We start from the raw sequence: 20,761 nt of genomic DNA on the forward strand, positions 1-20,761 counted from the left end.
AGACCTCGCAGGGGACCGTCACCTGCTGGCCAAGGCGACGTGGCACGGCTGGAGGGCACCTGCCCCACGCCACGGGTCCCAGCCCAACAGTGCCTGGCAGCAGAGCCCCACGCACGCAGCAGGCACAGGGGGACGGCTGCCACCCGGCCACCGCTGCCAGCACAGGGTGAGGGCTCCACACGCAGCACCACAGCCCCCAACTCGGTGGCAGCCCCCAGCCCGTCCCTGGCTCGGGCTGGGGGGCAACGCACACCCCGCAGCCCTAGGAAGCGAGAGGGGGGGATTCACCTGTCGGCACCTCCATCCCAGGCAGCACAAGACCCTCCGGGAGCCCGCGGCACCTCCGGCAGCGGCAGGACGGGAGCTGCCACCACCTGCAGCTCCTCCCTCCCTCCCCGACCTTCAGCTGGGTGTAAAGGTCGGCCCCAAAGCGGAGGGCGGAGGCTCCGGCCCCGCGCACCCAGGGCAGAGCAGGGAGGGTTTGCTCCCGTGCAGCCAAAGGACAGGCGGAGAGCAACAGAGGTGGCCCTGCTCCCTCCTTCCTGATAGCGCCCAGCAAAGGGTGTTTGTCTGTGCGACGCATCAAACAGCCTGCCGGGGAGCACCGGGCACGGACACGTGGGTTACAAAAGCCCCCAGGGTGGCACGAGCCATGTGTGTGCACTGCGGGTGCTGCCCCCAACGCCGTGCTCCATCCCGCAGAAGGATCTTGCAGGGTGCTGCCCAGCCCGCAGAGCTGCATCCCGCACGCGCAGGGGGATCACTGCTGAGAAATGCACCGCGGGCTGTTTGAAAGTCGGCCCCTCGCTGTGCACCGAGGGAGCCTGCTCCGCTGTTGTCGGTGGGGTTGGGGTTACGCAACTGTGGCTTGGCATTTCCTGGCCATCTAGCCCTAAAGTGTGCAGCCAGACCCTGCTCGAGACCTCCTTTCTGCACAGAATTGTCGAATTCTACTCGATGACTACAGGAAAAAAAAAAAAAAAAAAAAAAAGAGATACGCACCAAAAACCCCAACCCGCACATAAAAATTCCACAGCCACGTACAGGAGCTGTGCTGCAGCCCCAGCCTCTGAAGCCTGCTCTGCTGGTTTTCTGAAAACCCCAAACCCCAGCATACGCAGCACATGTGAACCTGCCGTTTGGGACAGCTTGACAAGCCATCTGCAAGCAGCCTGCCGCTGCGCTACCCTTGGCGGGCGTGCAGCAAGAAGGGGAAAGCAAGCTGGGTTTCCTCCTCTTTGTGGCATCTCGAGCAGCAGCTCTCCTTGCGCTCCCCTTTCCCGCAGCCCCCTCTGTGTGGCTCGGGGGGGCTATGTGAATGCTGCAGCCCTCATCCCCTCCTGGCCCATCTGGCTGATGGATTTGCTGTGCCCCGTGGGAAGTTTGGAAGCGTTGCTCCTACATGTGCCACCATTTCACCCCATAACACCTGCACTGCACAGAGAAGGAGGCAGGGAGCCCAGGGCAGGGGCAGAAAGGCAGCAGATGTGCTCGGAGGCATGTTAAAAATTCATGGATAACACTCCCTGACTGCAAGTTCCTACTCGGGGTGCATGAGCCCAGCAGCTTCTCGCTCTGTAAGGGCCGTGGCTGTGCTCAGGGCGCTGCTGAGCCACTGGGATTTGTCCTATGGGATGTTAGAGATGGGGCTGCCGCCTCCCCAGCTGCGTGTTAAAGGTTTTCCCTCTGAGAAGCAAGGGCTGGGGTTGGTGCTGCAGGTCCCAGCCAGCACAGGCTGGCTGCAGCTTACTGGGACAACGGGAGTCCCCGTGCAGCAGGCGCTGCCCCCAGACATCAGGAGGCAGGGGCAGCCTTACAGCCAGCACAGGCAAACACACAACGAGGGCAATGCTTATTCCAGTAGAAAATAAAATTATCACACCAAAGCAGCACTTCACACACCCCTAACTGCACCCAGACCCGAGTTGTACTGATGCAGCACCCGACAGACAGAAGCGAGCTGAAGCCTGAGCTAAGCCCTGCTGGCAACCTCTCGCCCTGCGCCAGGGAGGATCGCAGCACCCCCAGCACGGATCAGGGGCACGACCTGTGCCGAGGAACCGATGTCCTGGAGCTCCGCAGGAGCGTGGAGCAGAGCTGGGCTTCCTGGCACGCCGCCGGGCCCCACGCCTCATTTGTTACGGGGCTCCAGACCAGCGAGGAAACTGCGACAGCAAGCACGGAGCTGCTTACTGTGCGTGCTGCGCTTGGCAGCGGCTGCTTTGCACAGGTTTAACCCCAGAGGAGCTCGGGCTCCGTGCCAGCTCCCAGCACGGGCAAGCCACCGCTCTGCCTGCACTGCGGCCATGTCCCCCCCTCAGCCAGCACCTCCCCATACACTGCCCTGCTCGCTGCTGAGCCACCTCGTCCTTTCCCTAAGTGCCACCCCCAGCTGCTGGCTCGACAGTGGAGCCAGAGGGGAGCGGGGGCAGCTGTGGGCACCCCGTGCCCGGGGCAGAGCCACTCCGGGCACCCTCACCTTGCTGCACGGGCACTCCCAGGCGGTGCGGGAGGCTGAGCGCTGCGCGGAGCGAGCCCAGATGTCTCCTTGCAGGGTTCGGCTCTGCCAGCAGCGGGGTGGCAGGGTGCCACCGCTGCGGGACGCAAGGGAAGCAGGGCGAGGTGAGAGGTGCCAGCCAAGCAGCAGCTCGGCAGCACTGGGCGGAGGAGGAACAGCCAGCTGCAAAAGCAAAGCCGGAGCCTCCCTGCGAGCACAGGGGAGGCAGGGTTACCCCAGGAGCGAGCATAGGATGTGCTCGGCTGCAACCGGGCCCCCCTTATCTGCGTGCTGGAACAGCCTCCTCGACAATTATTGGCAGGTAACCTCCAGCGAGCAGCGCTTCTGTCTCTGCTCACTGGCTCATATCCACCTTGCCTCTGCATCCTGGAAGGAGAGCTGCCGCGCGGCAGAAACTCGCCCGGGAAAGCTGCCCGCTGCACAGCAGGGAGGTGAGCGCCAGGAGCTCTTACTAATCCCCACCTCCCCGGCACTCCCACAGCAGCCAGGCGCTGGACGTGTTCGGGACACACTTATCAAGATCGAAAATATGCAACAGGTGAACTCGCGCCTCTCGTTCCAAGTGCCACCGCCTTGCTGCTGCTGCAAGAGGTCCCGCTGTGGGAGCCTGACGCCAGGAGGAGCAGCGCTTTGTTATTTCCACCTAGCAAGGTGGTGAAGCAACGCCCTGCCTGTGCCCTTGTGGCCCTTCCTCCAGAGCTGGTCCCACGCAGGTGCTCCTGGAGAGGGGCTGAGCCCGCAGGGCACAGAGCAGCCCCCCCCCCCGTGGCCCCAATCCCCTCCCAGAGGAACCTTTGGCCTCTGCATTCTTCCGCGAGAAAGCCCGAAGGGATTTCAGCTGCCCAGGTTTCAAAGCGTTGGGATTAGACATCCACAGGGCCATTGTCTGCAGCTCTCCCTGCCTCTCCACCCTCGCAGTGGAAAAGGCATCCTGTTTTCAATAGCGCTGGCTTCAGCTCCGCACGGGCTAATGCTCACTGTGATCCCCCAGCTCATTTCCCTGCAGAGCTGCTGTTTCTATGGCAAACAAGCCCAGCAAATGGAGCCGGCACACGGCAGCGGAGCCAGAGCGCGACGGAGCCGCTCCCTCCCTCCCTGCTCTCTGCTGCAGCCCCGGCAATCGTGCTTTTTCCTTGTGTCCAGAGCACAAAGGGAGAAAGCGCAGTGAGAGCGCGGGGAGCCGCATCAGAGAGTGATCCCTGAGCGTGCACAAAGCCCGGTGCACGTGCACGGCTTTAGGCACACAAACGCCTGCCTGGCTCAGGCTGGATCCGGCCATCAGCAGATCCCGGGGACCTTTCAGCCGCAGGCTCCAGCCCGGCGCCTGTCACACGTGAGATCTGCAATCTGCTCCATCGCTCCTCTTCAGCAAAGCGTTTTACTGCCCTGAGTCCACGCACCTTTGAGCTGGGGGGGGTCAAAGTACAAACACCGCCCAGGCATGGTGAGCACGGGCCCAGGGCACGCCGTGCTGCACGCTCAGATGAGTGGCACTGAGCACAGAGGTGCCGAAAGCTTGGCAACTTCTGGAAGTCGCTGCGAGGTCTCGGCAGTTCCCTCTTAGCAGCCAGCTCGGAGGAACGCCACCGCTCGGGTTTTTGTGTTTTAAAGCGAAGGAAAATCAAAGCCGCGCTCCGCGGGGCTTCAGGAGGTGTAATTGCCAAACCTGAGCGCTTGTGATAACAGCGGACAAAGTTCACAGGGAGAAACGCTCCGAGGAAAGAGCTCTTCCAAACAGCTCCGAGGCAGCAGCACACGGAGCGGCCTCCTTGCAAGACAGCTTGGGGCTGCGCCAGGCACGGGTGCTCAGAAGAGAGGCAGGACCGTGACTCCTGCCGTCCTTCCCCGGCTCTGTCTTTGCTCTCCTCCACTCCTAACCACTCACAGGACCCCACCAGGAGGGCACCTAATCCATGAGGCTTATGCAAGCGGCCTCGCTGCTGCCTCGAAGCCGCACGGAGGTTAGACCCTACAGCAGAGCGCAACTTGAGCACGTGCGGGTTTATCCAGCACCCTGTGCAAGCCCTGCCCCTGCTCACACACAGCAGACAGACGAAAGGCAGCCCTCCACGTACGGATTCGCTCCTCAGAGCCCCTTCTGCTGGGCCCTCAGGACCTGCCTTTGGCTAGCAACACCTCACGCCCTGTTTTCAGGCTGGGTTTGCTGCAGCCAGGCTCACGCTTCGCTTTTCATTGCTATAGGTGCGATTCCCTTCTGCACAAGCAGGTCGTGCTTTTGGGAAGCCAGCACAGCCAGCACGCTCACTGCAGCCACTGCTCCCCTTGGGGCACCCACAACCCAGCTCTTGCTCTTCCACCAGCACAGACCCGTGCCCTGCACGGACAACACAACCACTTGGCACCACGCACCCCACGCCTCAAGGGGATGCCGGCCCCACCAGCCCCTTCCCCGCAGGGCTTGGGGTGCCCAACACCGCCCCGGGGGGCCCCCAAGCGCCTTGAGCCAGCGCCTGGGGGGGGTCACAGCGACCTGTGCCCCGCGACACAGAGACACCACCCGTGTCCCCCCCGTGCCGGAGCTCACGGAACAAGCGGCACCGGGGACAGCAGAGCCGGGAGCGCTTCCTGGAAGCGAGGAGGAGGGGAAAAAAAAAAAAAAAAACCCCGAGCAGCCCAAGCGCTCCCCCGGCTCCCCGGGCGGCGCTACCGGCCCCGCTCCCTTCCTGCCCGGCGGGATGCGGAAGCGGGGCCGGGGGGGGGGCAGCGGGGGGCGGCCGGAGCTTGGCCCGGCGGCGGCGGCGGCGCTCGGGGCCGCTCTTTGTCTGCTGCGGCCGGCGCTGAGCAGTGAGGGCGGCCCCGGGGGGGTCCCCGCCCCGGGTAGGAGCCCCCCGGGCCCGGCTGTACCCGGGATATGGGGGGGGGGGGGACGGGGAGCGGGTCCGTGCTCACCTGCGGAGGGCGGGAAGGAGGCGGCGGCGGCGGCGCCCCGGCAGCAGCCCCGGAGCCGCCCGGCCCGCACACACAAAGCCGCGCAGGCACCGCCGGCGGGACGGCGGGGACACGCCCCCTCCCGCCGCGCCGCCCAATCGCAGCCCGCGCTTCCCGCCGCGCCCCGCCCCCCGGCTCCGCTCCCAGCCAATCCACGCCCCCTCCCTCCCCCGCCCCGCCCGCTCGGCGCGCCACACACGGCCACGCCCCTCTCGTTTACATAGACCACGCCCTCTAATTTGCATATGGCGCACCGCCCCCTCCCGGTGCCGGTGCCGGTGGCGGTGGCGGTACCTTCGGGCCGGTACTGCGCGATGATGGTCACCGTCTGCCCCGCCCGCTTCAGTGCTGCCGCCGCCTGCTCGTGGGTGGCGTTGCGCAGGTTGACGCCGTTCACCTGCCGGGACAGCGCGGCTCCGTCACACCGGGACAGCCGCTGCACCGCCCTAACGGTGCTCCCGGTGTCCCCGTCACCCAGGCCCTGCTCTTCCATGTGCCTGTGGTACCATCACCCCGCCTGGTACCCACACCCCTGGTACCGACACCCCCAGTACTGACACACCCAGTACCAACACCCCCAGTACCCACACCCCCAGTACCAATACCCCCAATACCAAAATCTCCAGTACCGACACCCCCAGTACCAATACACCAATACCAATACCCCCAGTACCAACACCCCCAGTACTGACACCCCAGCACCAATACTGACACTCCCAGTACTGACACCCCCTGTACCAACACCCCCAGCACCAATAACCCCAGAACCACACCGGGCAGGGAACCACAGGGCCCCGCACCCAGGGACCATGGCCACACCAGCACTGAGGGATGGATGGTGCTGAACCACGTCCCCACAGCCCCAGTACCCCCAGACATGGGTCTGCCCCGTGCCCGGTGCCCGGTGCCTGTCCCTCCCCGCCGGGCCAACTCACCGAGAGGATGCGGTCTCCTCTCCGCAGCTCCCCGCTGAGGTCGGCAGGGCCTCCGGCCAGGATGAAGGACACGAAGATGCCCTCTCCATCTTCCCCCCCGACGATGTTGAAGCCCAGGCCGGTGGAGCCTTTGTGCAGGATGATTTTCCGGGGCTCTCTGGAGGGACAGACAAGGGACATGGGGACATCAGGGTGAGGAGAAGCAACGCGGGTGATGGGGCCAGGGGAAGTGCACCACACAACTGGGGTTCAGTGACACAAAGCAGAGCACACACAGGGACAGAGCATCAGCCAGGGGCATCACGCACGGCATGGAGGCACCGGGAGCCCAGGCACTGGGGACGGTGCCAGGACAGGGGAATCGCAGCCCCCCGCACCCTGCACGGCCCTTGTGCCCGCAGCCGCACAGACACACACGGCGCAGCCCCGCACGGCTCAGCAGCAGCACACCAGCAGCCCTGAATTTTTCAACGATGACTTAATTCTTCTGCAGTTCAAACAATAGGCAGGCACAGGCAGAAAGACTGCCTGGCATCGCAAAAATCCAGCGCCGATTTTTCAGCTAGGAAAAAAATAAGCGCGATAGGAACGGCGGCAGCTCCCAGCTCAAGGGCTGCGTTCAAAGCACAAGGAACGAGTGACGCCAGCGAGCGCACCCTGGCAAAAATGCACGGACCGACAGCAATTGCCAGCTGACATGGCATCAGGGACCATCGGTGTGTTGGCTCGGTGACCAGCATGGATGGGTTGGATATGGGGTAGGTGCTGCAAGGCCAGGGAGCTCAGCATCCTCGCCCACCCACGTCCTCCGGGACGTGGTAGAAGTGGTGCCAGTGCCTCAGGCAGCACCGTGGCACTCGCGGTGGATCCTACAATGCTGGCAGCCCCGTGCTGACGGAAGGCTGGGGCAGGGGGCTGCTCCCCGAGCTGCTGCGGCAGGTAGGATGATGCGGGCACCCAGGGGAATAACGCTTGGCTCAGCAGCCAGCACGGAGGCCTGCAGCCCGGCAGCATTCTCCCAGGTGATTCTCGCAAGAAAATGTCTTCTTCATCCCCCCTGGCCAGCCCGGAGCATCAGTGCCGTCACCTGGGCTGACGGGGGAAGGTTTTGGTGCTCTCAGCACTGTAGGAGGCAGGATTTGCCTCCAGGGACCCAAGCCAGCACCCCAGGAACCTTCCCTCCCCTTTGGGGAGTCCCGATGGGCTGAATGTCACTCAGACAGCTCAGGCTGCCACCTTATAAGGAGCAAGGGCAGCAGGAGACAGACAGACAGACAGACAGACAGACAGACGGGAAGGACACCCAGCCCTGCCTGACCCTCCCGGCTGCGAGCAGCTCCTCTCCCCGTGCCGCGTTCCCTCCCGGTACCTCTGCTCGCACTTGCTCCCGTGGCCCCGCTGCTGCCTGGCAGGGGACGGGGGCGGCTGTCCCCGGTAGGACATGGAGGAGGAGACGTTGACGGTGAACATCGTGGCGTGGCGGGGCTGGGGGGCAGGAACACCCCCGAGCTCTGCACCCTGCGCTGTTTCTCTCTGCCTCCCGCCTGGCGCGGCAGCGGGGCACGCGGCTTCCCGGTCCCATACCCACACCCTGGGTTTTTTTAGAAGCACGACAGGGATGCAGGCTTTGGCGCCTGCTAGACCCAGTGGGCTTAACCCCTTCCTGCCCCCCGCTGCGCATCGCCGGGCACCTCTCCCTCTCTCCCTCCAACGCGGAGGCACAGCAGCATCGTAACCCCGGCCTGCGCCAGCTCTGCGTGTCAATGCAGCAGGGGCTGAACCTTGTGTCCTCCAGAAAATGCTGCCTGAATCCTTACAGCCTCCGGACATGTTTGAGCTCTGAGCTCAGCAGAGCTCAGGACTCAGGTTGGGATGCGCTGGGTCTGGGGGGGACCCAGGAGACCCCACGCAGACACCAGCAGGCTGAACCCCCTGGGATCGCTGTGCCCCATGGAGGCTCAGCACCACATCCTGGGGCTGTCACAAGCACCTGGCTCTGCTGATGAGCCCCCAGCTCTGTGCTCCACTGCTGCTTTTGTGCTTTTGTGGCTGGGAGCCTGCCCAGCCTCCGGGGCTGAGCAGTGCCTTGGTCCTGGAGCCTGCTCCTCTGTCCCCCGAGCGTTGGTGGGGAGGCTGTGGGGCCAGGCAGGTGCAGGGGGCTGCCAGGGGCAGGGAGGGCTGCAGCTGTTTTTCCCTCTGCAGCAAATCCTTGCCTGGGGCTAGAGATTTTCCTGAGGAAGAAATAGGTCAGGTTTCTGGGTCTGCAAGCCCGTGCTTCCAACCAGCCGATGAACTCGCTCGGCCCCTTGCTTTTTGCTGCTGCCCTTGAGGAAGCGTCCCCAGCATGGATGAAGACAGATGGTAGAGAGGCACCACAAGAACCAAGGAGAGGAAATAAAGCCCCAGGCAGGTAAGTCGCTTATCCCAGGTCTCAGTCATGGTATGCACTCCAGGCATCCAGAGCGGGACAATGTTCCTGCAGATGGATCCCACGCTGGACACTGCGGCATTGACACCTTGACCTGGGCACGCAGCGGGGCTGCGCCAGCTCTGGATGTCCGTGGTGCAGCTCATGGGGAAGCAGCTGCTCTGCTCCCGGGCACTGCAGGACACGAGGGTCACTGGGGACACGTATGAGGAGCGGCTGAGGTCCCTGGGTTTGTTCAGCCCCAAGCAGAGCAGGCTGAGGGGAGGCCTCATGGCAGCCTCAGGAGGGGAGCGGAGGGGCAGGCGCTGAGCTCTGCTCTCTGGGGACAGAGACAGGACCCGAGGGAATGGCATGGAGCTGGGACAGGGGAGGGTCAGGCTGGGGGTTAGGGAAAGGTTCTGCACCCAGGGGGTGGTTGGGCACTGGGACAGGCTGCCCAGGGCAGTGGTCACAGCATGGAGTACAAGAAGCATTTGGATAATGCTCTCAGATATGTGGTCTGATTTTTGGGTGGTCCTCTGTGGAGCCAGGAGTTGGACTCGATGATCCTCGTGGGTCCCTTCCAATTCAGGATATTCGATGACTCCATGATTCTACGTCCCTGCTTGCAGCAGCACGCGTGCCTGCAGGAGGGGAAGAGGCAGCAGCTGGGGCGCTGGGCTCAACATGCTGCGGTGGGGCCCTCGCAAGGCAGCACCATCCTCTAGCGGCCGCCGGCTCCTGCTGCACCACAGCCACCGCTGCTGGGTGGTGCCTGGGTCGCAGGATGCTCTCGTCCCTCTCCGGCCCGCCAGGAAGGCCATCAGCTCGTGTGGGATCCGGGGGGATCAGGGGTCCTTGGAGGAGGGACAGATGGTGCGGTGGCGCTGGGAATCAGTCACCTTCTGTGGCGCAATACAAACGGAGAAAGCGGAGCTCCTGCAGCACAGCATCCTCCTCCCCCAGCGCCCGGGCAGCTCGTGAATGGCTGCATCCGGAGGGGAAGCAGCGCGGGGACAGGCTGTGGGACCGGTGGTATCGGTGCCGAGAGCACGCAGGAGACGTGGACCCGGATGGGGCGAGCGCTGCAGAGGTCGTGGTGCACAGCAGGGCCCACCGAGAGGCGAGGAAGGGATGGGGTGGACGTGATGGCAGGGGCTCTCTGAGACGACCTGCCTGATGCCCGATGGCACGTCAGGGTCTTCTGCTCTGGGATCCATCAGTGTCACAGAACGGGACCGTCCCAGCCCGGATGAGGCTGCAGCCTCGCTCATAACCACGGAGCCAACCCTGGTCCTGACCCAAGCATCAGCCCTAAACACGCAGCTGGAGCCCAACGTCCAGCCCTGGATCACTTCTCATCCCAGGGCTCGCAGCACCTGGGTGGAGGACTGGGGTCCCAGGCTTGGGGAGCACAGGGAGAGGAGCTGTACTAGGACCGAGAGCTGTGCCCCCCAGCCCCTCACCCCCTGCACGGCACCCACAAACAGGGGCTGTCAGCCACGGCTGAGGCTCTGCACCCTCTACAGTAGGGTACGGGGATGAGCTGAGGGAGAGAAAGGGAAGGAAGAGAAGGGGCAGGCTCTGGGGATGCCCGTGCCTGGCTCTCACCTGGTGAAGTCGTCGTCCCCAATCATGTGCCGAGGGATGGGCGAGTACCTGGAGGGGGTCACTTGAGGGGGGACGGTGTAGGCAGGTTTGTTCTCCACGCTGCCCAGGTAGCCCAGACTGGAGTTATGGCTTATGTGGTTGTCAGCCAAGGCTGAAAAGGCTGCAGGAGAGGAGACGGGCATCAGGAGCAGAAATCAGCTTCAGGGCAGATGGCAGAGATCACCCCGGCACCTCCCGCCAGCTCCAGCACGTGCCATCCCCCATCCCCGCTGCGCCATCCCCCCCTGGCCCCGCAGTGCCCCAGGGCTGCCCCATGGGCAGCGTACGTACTGCTGGCGTAGTCGGGGGGCGCGTACATGTCGTTGAGGTGCAGGCTGCCAGGTTTGGCCACCTTCAGGTACACCATGTCCGAGGTGTTCTTCAGGGCGGCCACCGCCTCCTCGTGCCGCACGTCCTGCAGGTTCGTGTTATTCACCTGCCGGGGGCAAGGGGGGCGGTGAGACGGTGGCTGTCCCCTCCCGCAGCACCGTCCCAGCAGGGATCCCAGGAAAAGGGACCGGGAATGGGCACCGTGGCACTGCGGGTGCCTGGCTGCCCACTGTAGGCACAGGGCTTACCGCCAGCAGCCGGTCCCCGATCTGCAGGCGCCCGTCCTTCTGGGCAGCGCCTCCCTCGATGATCTTGGTGATGTAGATGCTGTTGTCCCCGGGGATGTGCTGGTTCCCGATGCCCCCTGCGATGCTGAAGCCCAGTCCTGGGGATGAGCAGGAGGGGAGAAGGGGGTGAGGGACCCTGCTCCCAACCCAACGGGCCACCTTCTCACTGCCCAGCCGCTATGGGCTTCGCTGTGGGGCTGCCCCACACCCTGCCCCACGTAGCATCCCACCCTGCAACGCTGGGACAGACACCCAGGGGACACCCCACAGCAGCCCGTGGGACTCACCTTTGGGTCCCTTCATCAGGTTGACCTCCATGATGGTCTCCGGCGGGGGCTGCCGGCGCCGCACCACGAGCCGCACCACGGGGCCCGCTTCCTTCAGAGCCTCCACGGCTTTGCTGTGCACCACCTCGGAGACGTCCACGTCGTTGACTCGCAGCACACAGTCATTCACCCTGCGGGTACAACGTGGCCCTGAGCTCCCAAGAACCGCCAGTCCGTGCTACCACACTCATCTCTGCCACCCTCCTCTGGCTGTGAGGACCCTCACGTGAAGGGGGAACTGCTTGAGCTGGCCAGATCCCACTCTTTGGGACGAGGAGGTTTGCAGGAGTAAAAATGTGGGGTGACAGCGGGGTCCCTCCCCAGGGGGCGGAGGCAAAGGGGGAGGCAGTGAGGCTGGTCCCTGTGCTGTCACCCTACTGGAGAAGGGAGATGGGGGAAGGATGGATCCTGCCCCAGGACGCACAGGGAAGGAGGGGAGCCAGAACCAGGGTGGGCAGGCAGGATGCTGGTGGCAGGGGGATCCCTGCAGAGGTGACCTGGCCATGGGTAAGGGGCTGGGAGGGAGCAGGGGTGGGAGCTGACCAGTGGGGCAGACGGAACCAGGATCCGGGGTGACCCCCCCAGCCCCATACACTCACCCCAAACGTCCGTCCATGGCTGCCGCTCCCCCGGGGATGATTTTGGTGATGAAGATGCCCGGGTCATCTGGAATGTGGGGGTTGTCGATCCCTCCTGCTATGCTGAAGCCGAGGCCGGAGTTACCCTGCGGGAAACCACAGGCGGCGGCTGTCCCATGCGGCCACTTCCTCGCTGGCAGCGCCGGTCTGACAGCAGCGAGCCCCCCTTACAGCATCCCCCCTGCTCCGGGAGGGCAGCGGGTGCGTGGCTGAGGGGAGGCCGGCGCTCGTCAGCCCCGGGTGCTGGGCGCTGAGCACCCAACAGATGGAGCGGGAGCGTGGGAGCCGCCAGGACCTCCCTCGCCACCACGTCTCTGCCGAGAGACTGAGGCAGGCAGCGCGCGGGGGGACGAGGGGGTGGTCCTTGGCGGAGAAAACCTCCCCTCGCTGGCGGCTCCCCAGGAGGAGACACCGACGGCACAGCCCGTGCGGAGAAACGGGGCTTGGACCCACCACCAGCATCTGTCCCCCGTGCCCCCCGAGGCTCAGGGTGCCGCTGGCTGGCGGCTGCTGCAGTGCTGCGCTGGGTCTCGACACCGTGAAACGAGCGGCTCCCTCCTCAGCCCCGCAGTGCTGGTGCCAAACTCTGCACCAGGGCAGCGGAGGGGGCTGTAGGGATGGAGATGAAGCCTGAAGAGGAAGGAGGGAGCCACGCCGTGCCCCTGTCCTGGCACACTCACCGTGTCCCAGCAGCATCCCACCATCAGCAGGCACTTCTGCCCAGCCCCGCGCTGCCTGCCCCACTCGGGGACCCCACTTGGTCACACACTTAGGGCCACTGCTTCCCCTGCCGTGCCTGATGCAAGTGGACAATTACTGATTTAATTTTTTTTTCCTGCTCTGCCTTGAAAATCAGATGGCTTGTTGCCTTGTTTTCTCATGCGGAAGAGCTGACACTTAGTCACATCCTACTGTGCCCGCCTCTCACACACAACTGTGCTCAGGCCAAGCACTGCCCCTGCTGCCCAGGGCCCCCGGGGTGCTGCTGCTCACCCACAGGTGACGGGGAGCTCTGGGAGCCCCCTGATGGACCCATGGTCAGGAGGGCTGCACTAGGACACCAGGAGGTGTGGCTGCCTAAAGTGGACTCCTGACATTGCCTCTGTCCGGCTCTGGAAGGGTGCTCTGCGATGCTGGCTAAGAAAGCTGGGAATGATCCAGGAGGGGGTTGGTTTTATTCTGATAAACCAGAAGAAATCAAGTTAAAGGGATTTCTTTGCTGGCATTGGGGCTGCTGGAGACGTGGGGGGCAGCACCTGCCACAGACACGTGCAGTGCCCATCAACCCACTGCCATGCTCCTCTGCAGGCACAGCTCCCTTGGTTATTGCCCCCAAATGCTGCTGCCTTTACCCTTTACAACAAAGACAGGGATTAATCACAGAGAAGTGATCCTGGGATGTGCTGGGGTTGTCTCTGGGAGCTGAACATCCCAGCAAGGGGACAGTCTCTCACCCACAGGCGGCAAGGAGCTCCTCCTGCAAGGTGATGGGGCTGCAGTGGTCCCACTGGGCCCGGGGAAGGGGACAGACATGGGTCAGGTCTGTGCTGGTCCTGGCACTGCATTTCCCTTGTGGTTTCTGGCTGCCTGGAGCCGGGCAGCAGACCCCTGCAGCAGCAGAGCAGTGAGAGCTGTACAGCAGCCTGACCCTGCCAGCCCCAGCCGGCTGTGGGCTGAGGATGCTCTGCAGCATCCCCGAACACAAGGCTTTTGCTTCTACAGAGGGCTCGGAGCAGGCAGCACTCAGCCCAAAAAGGAAGCATCCCCTGGGCTCGTTTCGTCAGGCACGCTGGGGAAGCGGTGGGTGAGGCTGCAGCCCCAGATAACCTTCCGTCCACCCACCTCCGTGATGCAGAGCCGGGGGGAGGAGGGGGATGACTAAAAGCACAGGAGAACGAGTGATGCGTCTTCCCCTGCGCTGCTGGCCAAGCAGCGAGGAGGAGGCCGTCGCCTCGCTCGTGCTGCTGTGCCAGGCGATGGAGGCCCTGCACGGGGTGGGACAGGGCTGCCCCCCAGCACACAGCACAGAGCTGGGGCTGCGGAGCCCTGCGCTCATCCCGTGGCGCTGCCTGACCCCGCTGTGCCCACGCCTCGGAGCAAAGCTTGGGGCAGCTTTTCCTGCTCCCTCCCCATCCCTCCTGCGCGCAGGGATGCAGCCTCTGCACCACCCGCTGCTCCCAGCACCAACCCCGTCCCCTGTGGGAGCCGATTTTATGGGCTGTGGCGCAGCACCCGGCGCCAGCTCTGCGTGGCCAGGGTCTCACCACGAGATGGGGGAAGGCGCAGGCTGGAGCCCCCCCTCCACCGCAGTCTGGGCTACGAGAAAACCTGTCCTCGCTGCTCAGCATCACCAGGCTCAGTGCCCCGCGGCGAGGCAGAGCCAGCCACTGGGGCAGGGGGGCGGCAGCCGGGCGAGAGGCGAGAGACAGAACCCCCCCCGCGTGCGCGAGTGCAGCTCCTTCTGCCTCCATTTTCCAGCGAAGACGGTGACAAAGAGCCCCCCCCAGCCCCAGCTCTGCGCTGGCGGGGCTGCGGGGGTGAGGGTGCGAATGAGGGAGGTGAGGGAGAAACCCTCCTCCCTCCCTTCTGGAGGGGTGCGCGGGGGGAGCGGCGAGCCCAGCCCCCTGCCGCGGGGGAAGGAAAGCCAGACACCCCCAAACCCCTCCAGGGAGGGGAGCAGAGCCCCCCCCCCCCGTGCCCATCAGTTTTGGGGAGTGTTTTGGGGTGAGTGGGGGCTGCCTGTGGGGAGGGCACCCGCATGGTCGGCACCGTGCCGCCCGGCCAGCACTTACCCTTTCCAAGACGATCTCCTCGTATTTAAACATCCCATCGCTGCCGTTCACCTAGGGAGAGGGAAAGAGCGCGTTAGGGCTCCGCATGCATCCCGGGGCACTGGAATATGGAGAATCCACCCCAAAACCCGTGCCGTCACAGCTGACAACCTCAAATGCAGTTGTGCAAGCCTGCCCTGGAATTAAACCACTCGCTGCTTTTCTTTCTGGGCATGATCCAAAGCCCACTGACTTTAATGTACTTTAGCTCAAACCTTTTATTCTGGCAGCTCATTTTGTGAGGAATGAAAAGGAGCTCAACCAAATCCACACAAAGCAATGACGCCTTTGTTACCCAGCATGTAATTAACCTCGGGAATTCACTGCTGCAGGAAGCAAGGAAAGGGGCTTGGTCGACTGGAAAAAAAAAAGAAAGGTCTGTAATAACACAATGTACATCTTCAGTAGCTTATATCTTCAAAATCTTTTTGCAGCCTGGTCTTGTTAACATGGAAGATCAAGGTAATTTGGATTAATCTATTCTGTTGAATTAGCTGGTCTCAAAGGAAACAAAGTGGGATATACACCTTTCATATAGGGTGCCCCTTAAATAACAGAATGGTACAGCCTCGATGCTGCATGCCATGCTGCTCCCTGCACTCAAGAAACTCCCACAGCCATCGTGTCAAAGATGATGAAATGTAATGGTGAGGGGCCCGAACACCTCTCACACGAAGGGACAGAGAAATGCTTATCAGAAAGAAAACCAAAAGCCAAAGGCTTGCGGTTGTAGGCTCTGAAATAGCAAACCTTAAATGTGCAGGTCAAAAACTTCCATTTTCCCCATCACTAAAAACGTACAGAAAAACACGGTGGCAGTTTCAAAACGCACTCAGACACCTCTTTCACCTGCATGCCCCAGGTCATTAGAGTCAGGCCTCAGGCAGCTGCAAAAGCCTCAGAATAAGGAAGATTTGAAAACCGATTGCATGTTGAAACCTCCAGGGTTGTTACGTGGCCACAGGACCTTGGGAGGCTCAAACCTCACACTTTAGGTCCCCCTGGGAGATGGGGGACCTGGCTACAAGGCTGCAAGACAGAGTGGTTTTGCCCAGGCTAAAAGCTCTTCACTGCTGCAGAGGCACAGAGTGGAAGTCCCCCAGCCCGTTGTGCTTCCAGAATGAGGCTGGAGAAAGGCCGGGGCAGGGGGCCAGGCCAGCTCCAGAGCCTTGCAGGACCTTTGTTGTGCTAACTGAGATCAAGAGAAGGAGCCAGAGGCCTGAAACAAGGGAGATTCAAGTGGGACATAAGGAAAGCTCTGGGGAAAAGGAAAGCTCCAGGATGTGCTGTTAGGGTATCGACAGCTGTGGAAGCATTGTTGGGCTGGAGTCTAGCAAGGCCACCCCTCAGAAGGGCTTCAGGGGTTGAGAGGAAGTCACTAGATGTGCTGGCAGACCTTCTCCCCTCCAGCTCCTGCTCTGCCCACAAATCCTGGGGGCACAGATGCTGCACCCCCTCAGCCAGCACCGTCACGGTACAGAGCAGGGGAAGACGAGTCCTCCATGGGCAGGGGCATCGCTGCCTGGCTGCGGGACCCCCCCGCCACCGCTTTTCCTCCCCGTCCCACCACACTGACTAATCCTGAGTCCCCCTCACCGCCTCCCTCGCCCAAGCCCCCGGGCTCCTCTCGCCGCCGCAGTTGGTGGCCCGGCGTGCGGTGCGTGGCTCTGCCTCCCCCCCAGCTTTCCAGCAACTCAGATTCCTGGCACCCGCCGCTACTACACACGTTGTCCTCTCCGCTTTGGCATTAAACGCTATTGCCACACAGACAGCCATATGCACACCCACGGCCGCAGAGGAACAGCACATACATACCTCCAGGATGGGGATGTGCAGAAAACTTTGACAATCTGTGAGCCGCAGGGAGAGCCAGCAGCGCCCGCGCCGGGAAGCACCCGGGCAGGGACCCGCGGCACGGGGTGTGGGGGCACCCGGGACACGGTCCCACAGTGCTCCCCCTCGAAACCTTGGGGTTGTCAATGCCAAGGGGCATTTCGTATTGCATTTTGTGTCACGTTTTGCACCTTTCCCTGAAAATGAGCAGGGTCAGCACCTGCCCAGCACAGCGTGTGCCAGGTGAGCTGAGCCTGGACGTGAAGTTCTAGCTCTGATTACGTCTCCAAAACCCGTGCAACAGAACGCCAGTTAATTGCATAAGGAAGCCAAATGGAGACCTTAATATATACCACGTAACCAAGGGAACAAGCCAACAAAGCAAACGTTCCAGCATCGGAAAATTGAATACCAGTCACTCACTGACGGCAAAACCCACCCGTGGCACCCACCAGAGCCACCATGGCCTGAGTGTGCCACAGGCTGCTGTCCCTGTGCTCGCAGGGGGCACCCTGTGCTCCTGCTCAGCTTGCTTTGGGACCATGTCCCCTGCAACATGATGATAAACTCCCAGGGATACCCTGATTCCCCATCTAACTCTCTCCTGAGCTCCCTCACAATTTAGGTGCTGCCTCCCTGTTAATGGGGGGTGCAGACCTGACACATTTTGGCTCCCATCTGGGACTTGTTTGGGAGATGTCTGGCTCCAGGCTTTCATGGGGGTGTCCTGGGACATGTCCCAGGGCCATCCCTTCCTGGGCAGGGTGAGCCTACCCCACTCTGCTTTCATTTCCCTGGGTTCCACCTGCAAAGCCCACGGGGGTGTGGGGCTCATTAGCTGTTCCCAGCACAGCCCAATCCTGAGCAGCAGCTGGTTTGTAATGGAGAAGAGTCAGGGTATTTTTTCCAAGCCCATCCCACGCAGCAAGCCCACCTGAGGCCTCAGGAAGAGGCCCCCTCTCTGGCCTTCGCTTCTCTTTCGTGTTTTGAGCAGCAGGGAAATAGTTAGCGATGATGACATTTAAATCATCAACAGAAGGCTGCAGAGTTAACACTCATTTGATAAACAGAAGAGCGCACACCTTCCAGAGCTACTGCAAGCTGTCTGCAGGCTCAGCCGGCCAACACCGCACCGTCGCACGTGGAACACAGTTTGCAATTTGCTAGAGAGTTGGGGTTTTTTCAAAAAGAAAAAAGAAAAAAAAAAAAAGGAGGCCAAATTTAGAAGGATAAGATGGGGTTCCTCAAACTAACCCAAATTGCCCAACAGGCTGCAGGAAGAATAAACCACAGGAAGAGTAATCCTCCTGCTTTCTGAGCAGGATGTGGCCCTCACCTTGCTGTTACCACGCGGTGGGACTAGGCACCGGCACCTCGCTTTGGGTGAGGCTGCAGGTCGGGGCACACGGCCGAGCCTTTCCTAAGCCACACAATAGGGCTTTGGAGAGACTCTCCCTGCTCCCTGGCAGCAGTCTCTGCACACCCTGGGCAGAAATAAGTTGTTTCAGCTCCAGAGAGGCAGCTCGGAAACACAGACAGCACTGCCTGCCGTGGGAGCTGTGCTCCCGATGCTCCATCTACCCTCTAGGGACAGGGTGTGCAGAACACACCAATGGGTGAAATGGTGAGCGGCAACCTGGAGCTGCAGGTGGGTGCTTGTGTGAGCCCAGCCTGACTACAAGCTGCAGACTATCTATCCTTCAGGGGCTGCTTTTAATAGAGAAGGAATTCGATGAGGATTTTGTTGGGTTTTTACACCCTGGGAGTGCTGGGTTTGGAGCCGCAGGCAGCATAGCTGAGCTCTGGCCCTGGCAGCAAGCGGGATGCAGGGCCACAGCTTGTACCTTGTGGTGCTGCTGGTGCCACATGCTCTTGGGGATGGAGGTGGGTGGACAGAGGGACTGAAATGTGGAGCAGACTTCTTGATAAACAGCCGGGGCCAAATTCAGCCCAGCAGCTAGTCCAATGTAATCAATGGAGCTAGAACAGGAAGGAACTAGACCACATCCATCTGTTTATCATTAAGGAAAGCATTGAATAGTTAAGTAATTAAAGACTGGAAGATGTGACATTAACCCTTCCAAATACATACTGTACCAACAGGCTTCGGCTTTTGTTTTTGTAGAAGAACTCTGTGCCAGACTTGCCACTTCACTGTGCTCTTCTGCAGAAATCCCCTGCTGTGGCTCCTTTGCTGACCTGCGGGACCACTGAGGGGAGCCTCTGAGGTTTGTTTTCCGTGGAGCCTGGCTCCCCAGGAAGGGGGTGACAGGATGGAGCAGGGCTCGCCCTGGCTCCAAAGTTCTTTGCAAGCCATTTTTTGGCACTGAGTTTCCAGCGGGGAAGGCTGGTTTCTGCACTGGTGCCACACAAAGCAGAACATCCTTTGGGAATAACAACTGTGTTCTGCCACAGCTCTACAAGGCTGCTGGGCCCAGGACCACCATCACCTTCTTCCCGAAAACCAGGAGGATTTGGCTCAGCACCTGAGGCGCTATTAAACAGCGTGTCCAGGGCTGCAGAGGGCCTGGCTGGGCCTCCCTTCCTTTTGGTAGCCCAGCTGGCCCAGCACGGCTCTGATGTGCACCAAGCCTATGAGAGGCTGTGGGCTGACATCTCCAATTTGTTAGGAGGAAGGTTCGACCACCAGAAGTAACCCACAGCCTTCCGCCCCGAGTTCAAAGGCTAACCAAGTCTCAAACAAGTCCCAGTGCTGCTTCGTTAACGTGGAAGGCAACCAAAACTTGCTGTATCGTAAGAAAAACAGGTGCAAAGCACACAGCCCTGGCAAGAAGTCAACTGAGCTCCCTTTCGGGAAGAAAATGGGAGCACCCCTGAAGCACAGAGCCAGCAGAGCAGAAATCCACGCCGACCGCCCCACTCCCTCCATCCCCCCTTGCAGGAATGAGTTGCAGACACTCTGGTGAGGGATGCAGCAGCTCCCAAACCCTCTCTGCAATGAGCCGAGGAGGAGTAGCTCTATAGCAAGCCGAGAGTGCCAAGCACACTATGGCTGCAAACACTCCCCATCACCGAGCGCTGCTCAGCTGCTGGCAGCCATGGCTCCGCTCAGTGTGGCCCAGCTCCAGCAGGGTTCGGGGCTGGGATGTGCTGTGGGGACGTGGCGCGGGCCCCAGGCTCCTCTGCCACCTGGCTGGGGCCTCCCCGGGTGGAGGAGCCTTGTGGAAAAGAAGGGAAACGAAACCAGGAGACTTACAGAGAGCCCTTGTTCCAGCGAGTCTGTGTTGACGATAATGGGAGCAGGGTTGGCCTGTGGGGAGACAAAAGCGGCATGTCACCGAGCTGAGCGCCGAACCCAGCCCTTCGTGGGGCACAGCCTCACCCAGCTGTGCCACCACAGGCCCTCCAGGAGAAGGCAGCTGAGGAAGGGCTCTGCTCTTGGCCCTCCTCCACGTGCCCAGCAGCCCTGGGATGGATGTGGGGACACGGCACGGTTCGGGGCATGGGTCCCCTCCTCTGGCCCGGTCTATCCCCCCCTCAGGCCTCAGCTGCAGGGAGGGAGACAGGGAACACCAGAAACTCTCCCAGCCTCTGGCAAGAATCACACCAGCACCAAAACTGATGTGAAATCCACATTGCTGAGGGATTAGGAAATAGGAGGGGTAGGGAAATAAGTCCTTCTGCAGGTGAATATATTGCCAGCAGACCAGCCCTGAGACCTTCAGGCACCTTGCAGCAGCTGCTGCTGTCCCTCTAAGCATGGGGGAGACCTGCTTAGGTAGGGAGGCTCCCTCAGGGGAGTGCTCCAGCCCCGAGGCTGAGGGGAAGGCTACACCAGGGGGTCCTGCCATTGAGTCGAGTGGAGCCGAACCGTGCCCAGTCAAGCCATGCCGGGCTGTTCCGTGCCGTGCCGAGCTGTGCCGAGAGCTGTCCAGCGCCACAACCTCCTGAAGGTGCTGCTCCTTCCCCCAGGAGCATCCCCAGCTCGGGGAGGTTTCTCCACAAGAGCGTGAGGGAGAAGCAGCTAAAGAGGAGGAATTTCAGGCTAATACAAGGCTGACACTCCTCACCGGCATGCACCAGCAAGCCATGCAAA

General features: G+C 61.8%; 1 protein-coding gene across 2 annotated transcripts in view; it reads right to left on the reverse strand.

The window, feature by feature from the left end:
- Window positions 1–20,761, reverse strand: part of DLG3 (discs large MAGUK scaffold protein 3) — a gene marked incomplete at its 5' end in the record, with an annotated part of 48,704 nt that overhangs the window by 16,574 nt on the left and 11,369 nt on the right. The window contains 9 exons of one of the 2 annotated variants that reach the window (XM_084294344.1): window positions 5,762–5,864; window positions 6,403–6,559; window positions 10,421–10,580; window positions 10,751–10,895; window positions 11,038–11,174; window positions 11,364–11,533; window positions 12,002–12,126; window positions 14,833–14,883; window positions 19,922–19,975. In XM_084294344.1, the coding sequence (XP_084150470.1) occupies window positions 5,762–5,864; window positions 6,403–6,559; window positions 10,421–10,580; window positions 10,751–10,895; window positions 11,038–11,174; window positions 11,364–11,533; window positions 12,002–12,126; window positions 14,833–14,883; window positions 19,922–19,975 (1,102 nt within the window). The remainder of the gene's footprint in view (window positions 1–5,761; window positions 5,865–6,402; window positions 6,560–10,420; window positions 10,581–10,750; window positions 10,896–11,037; window positions 11,175–11,363; window positions 11,534–12,001; window positions 12,127–14,832; window positions 14,884–19,921; window positions 19,976–20,761) is intronic. The other variant, XM_084294345.1, reaches the window with a different exon arrangement.

Source organism: Netta rufina (genome assembly GCF_964035555.1).
Source record: "Netta rufina genome assembly, chromosome: 12".
In the NCBI taxonomy this organism is placed as follows: domain Eukaryota; kingdom Metazoa; phylum Chordata; class Aves; order Anseriformes; family Anatidae; genus Netta; species Netta rufina.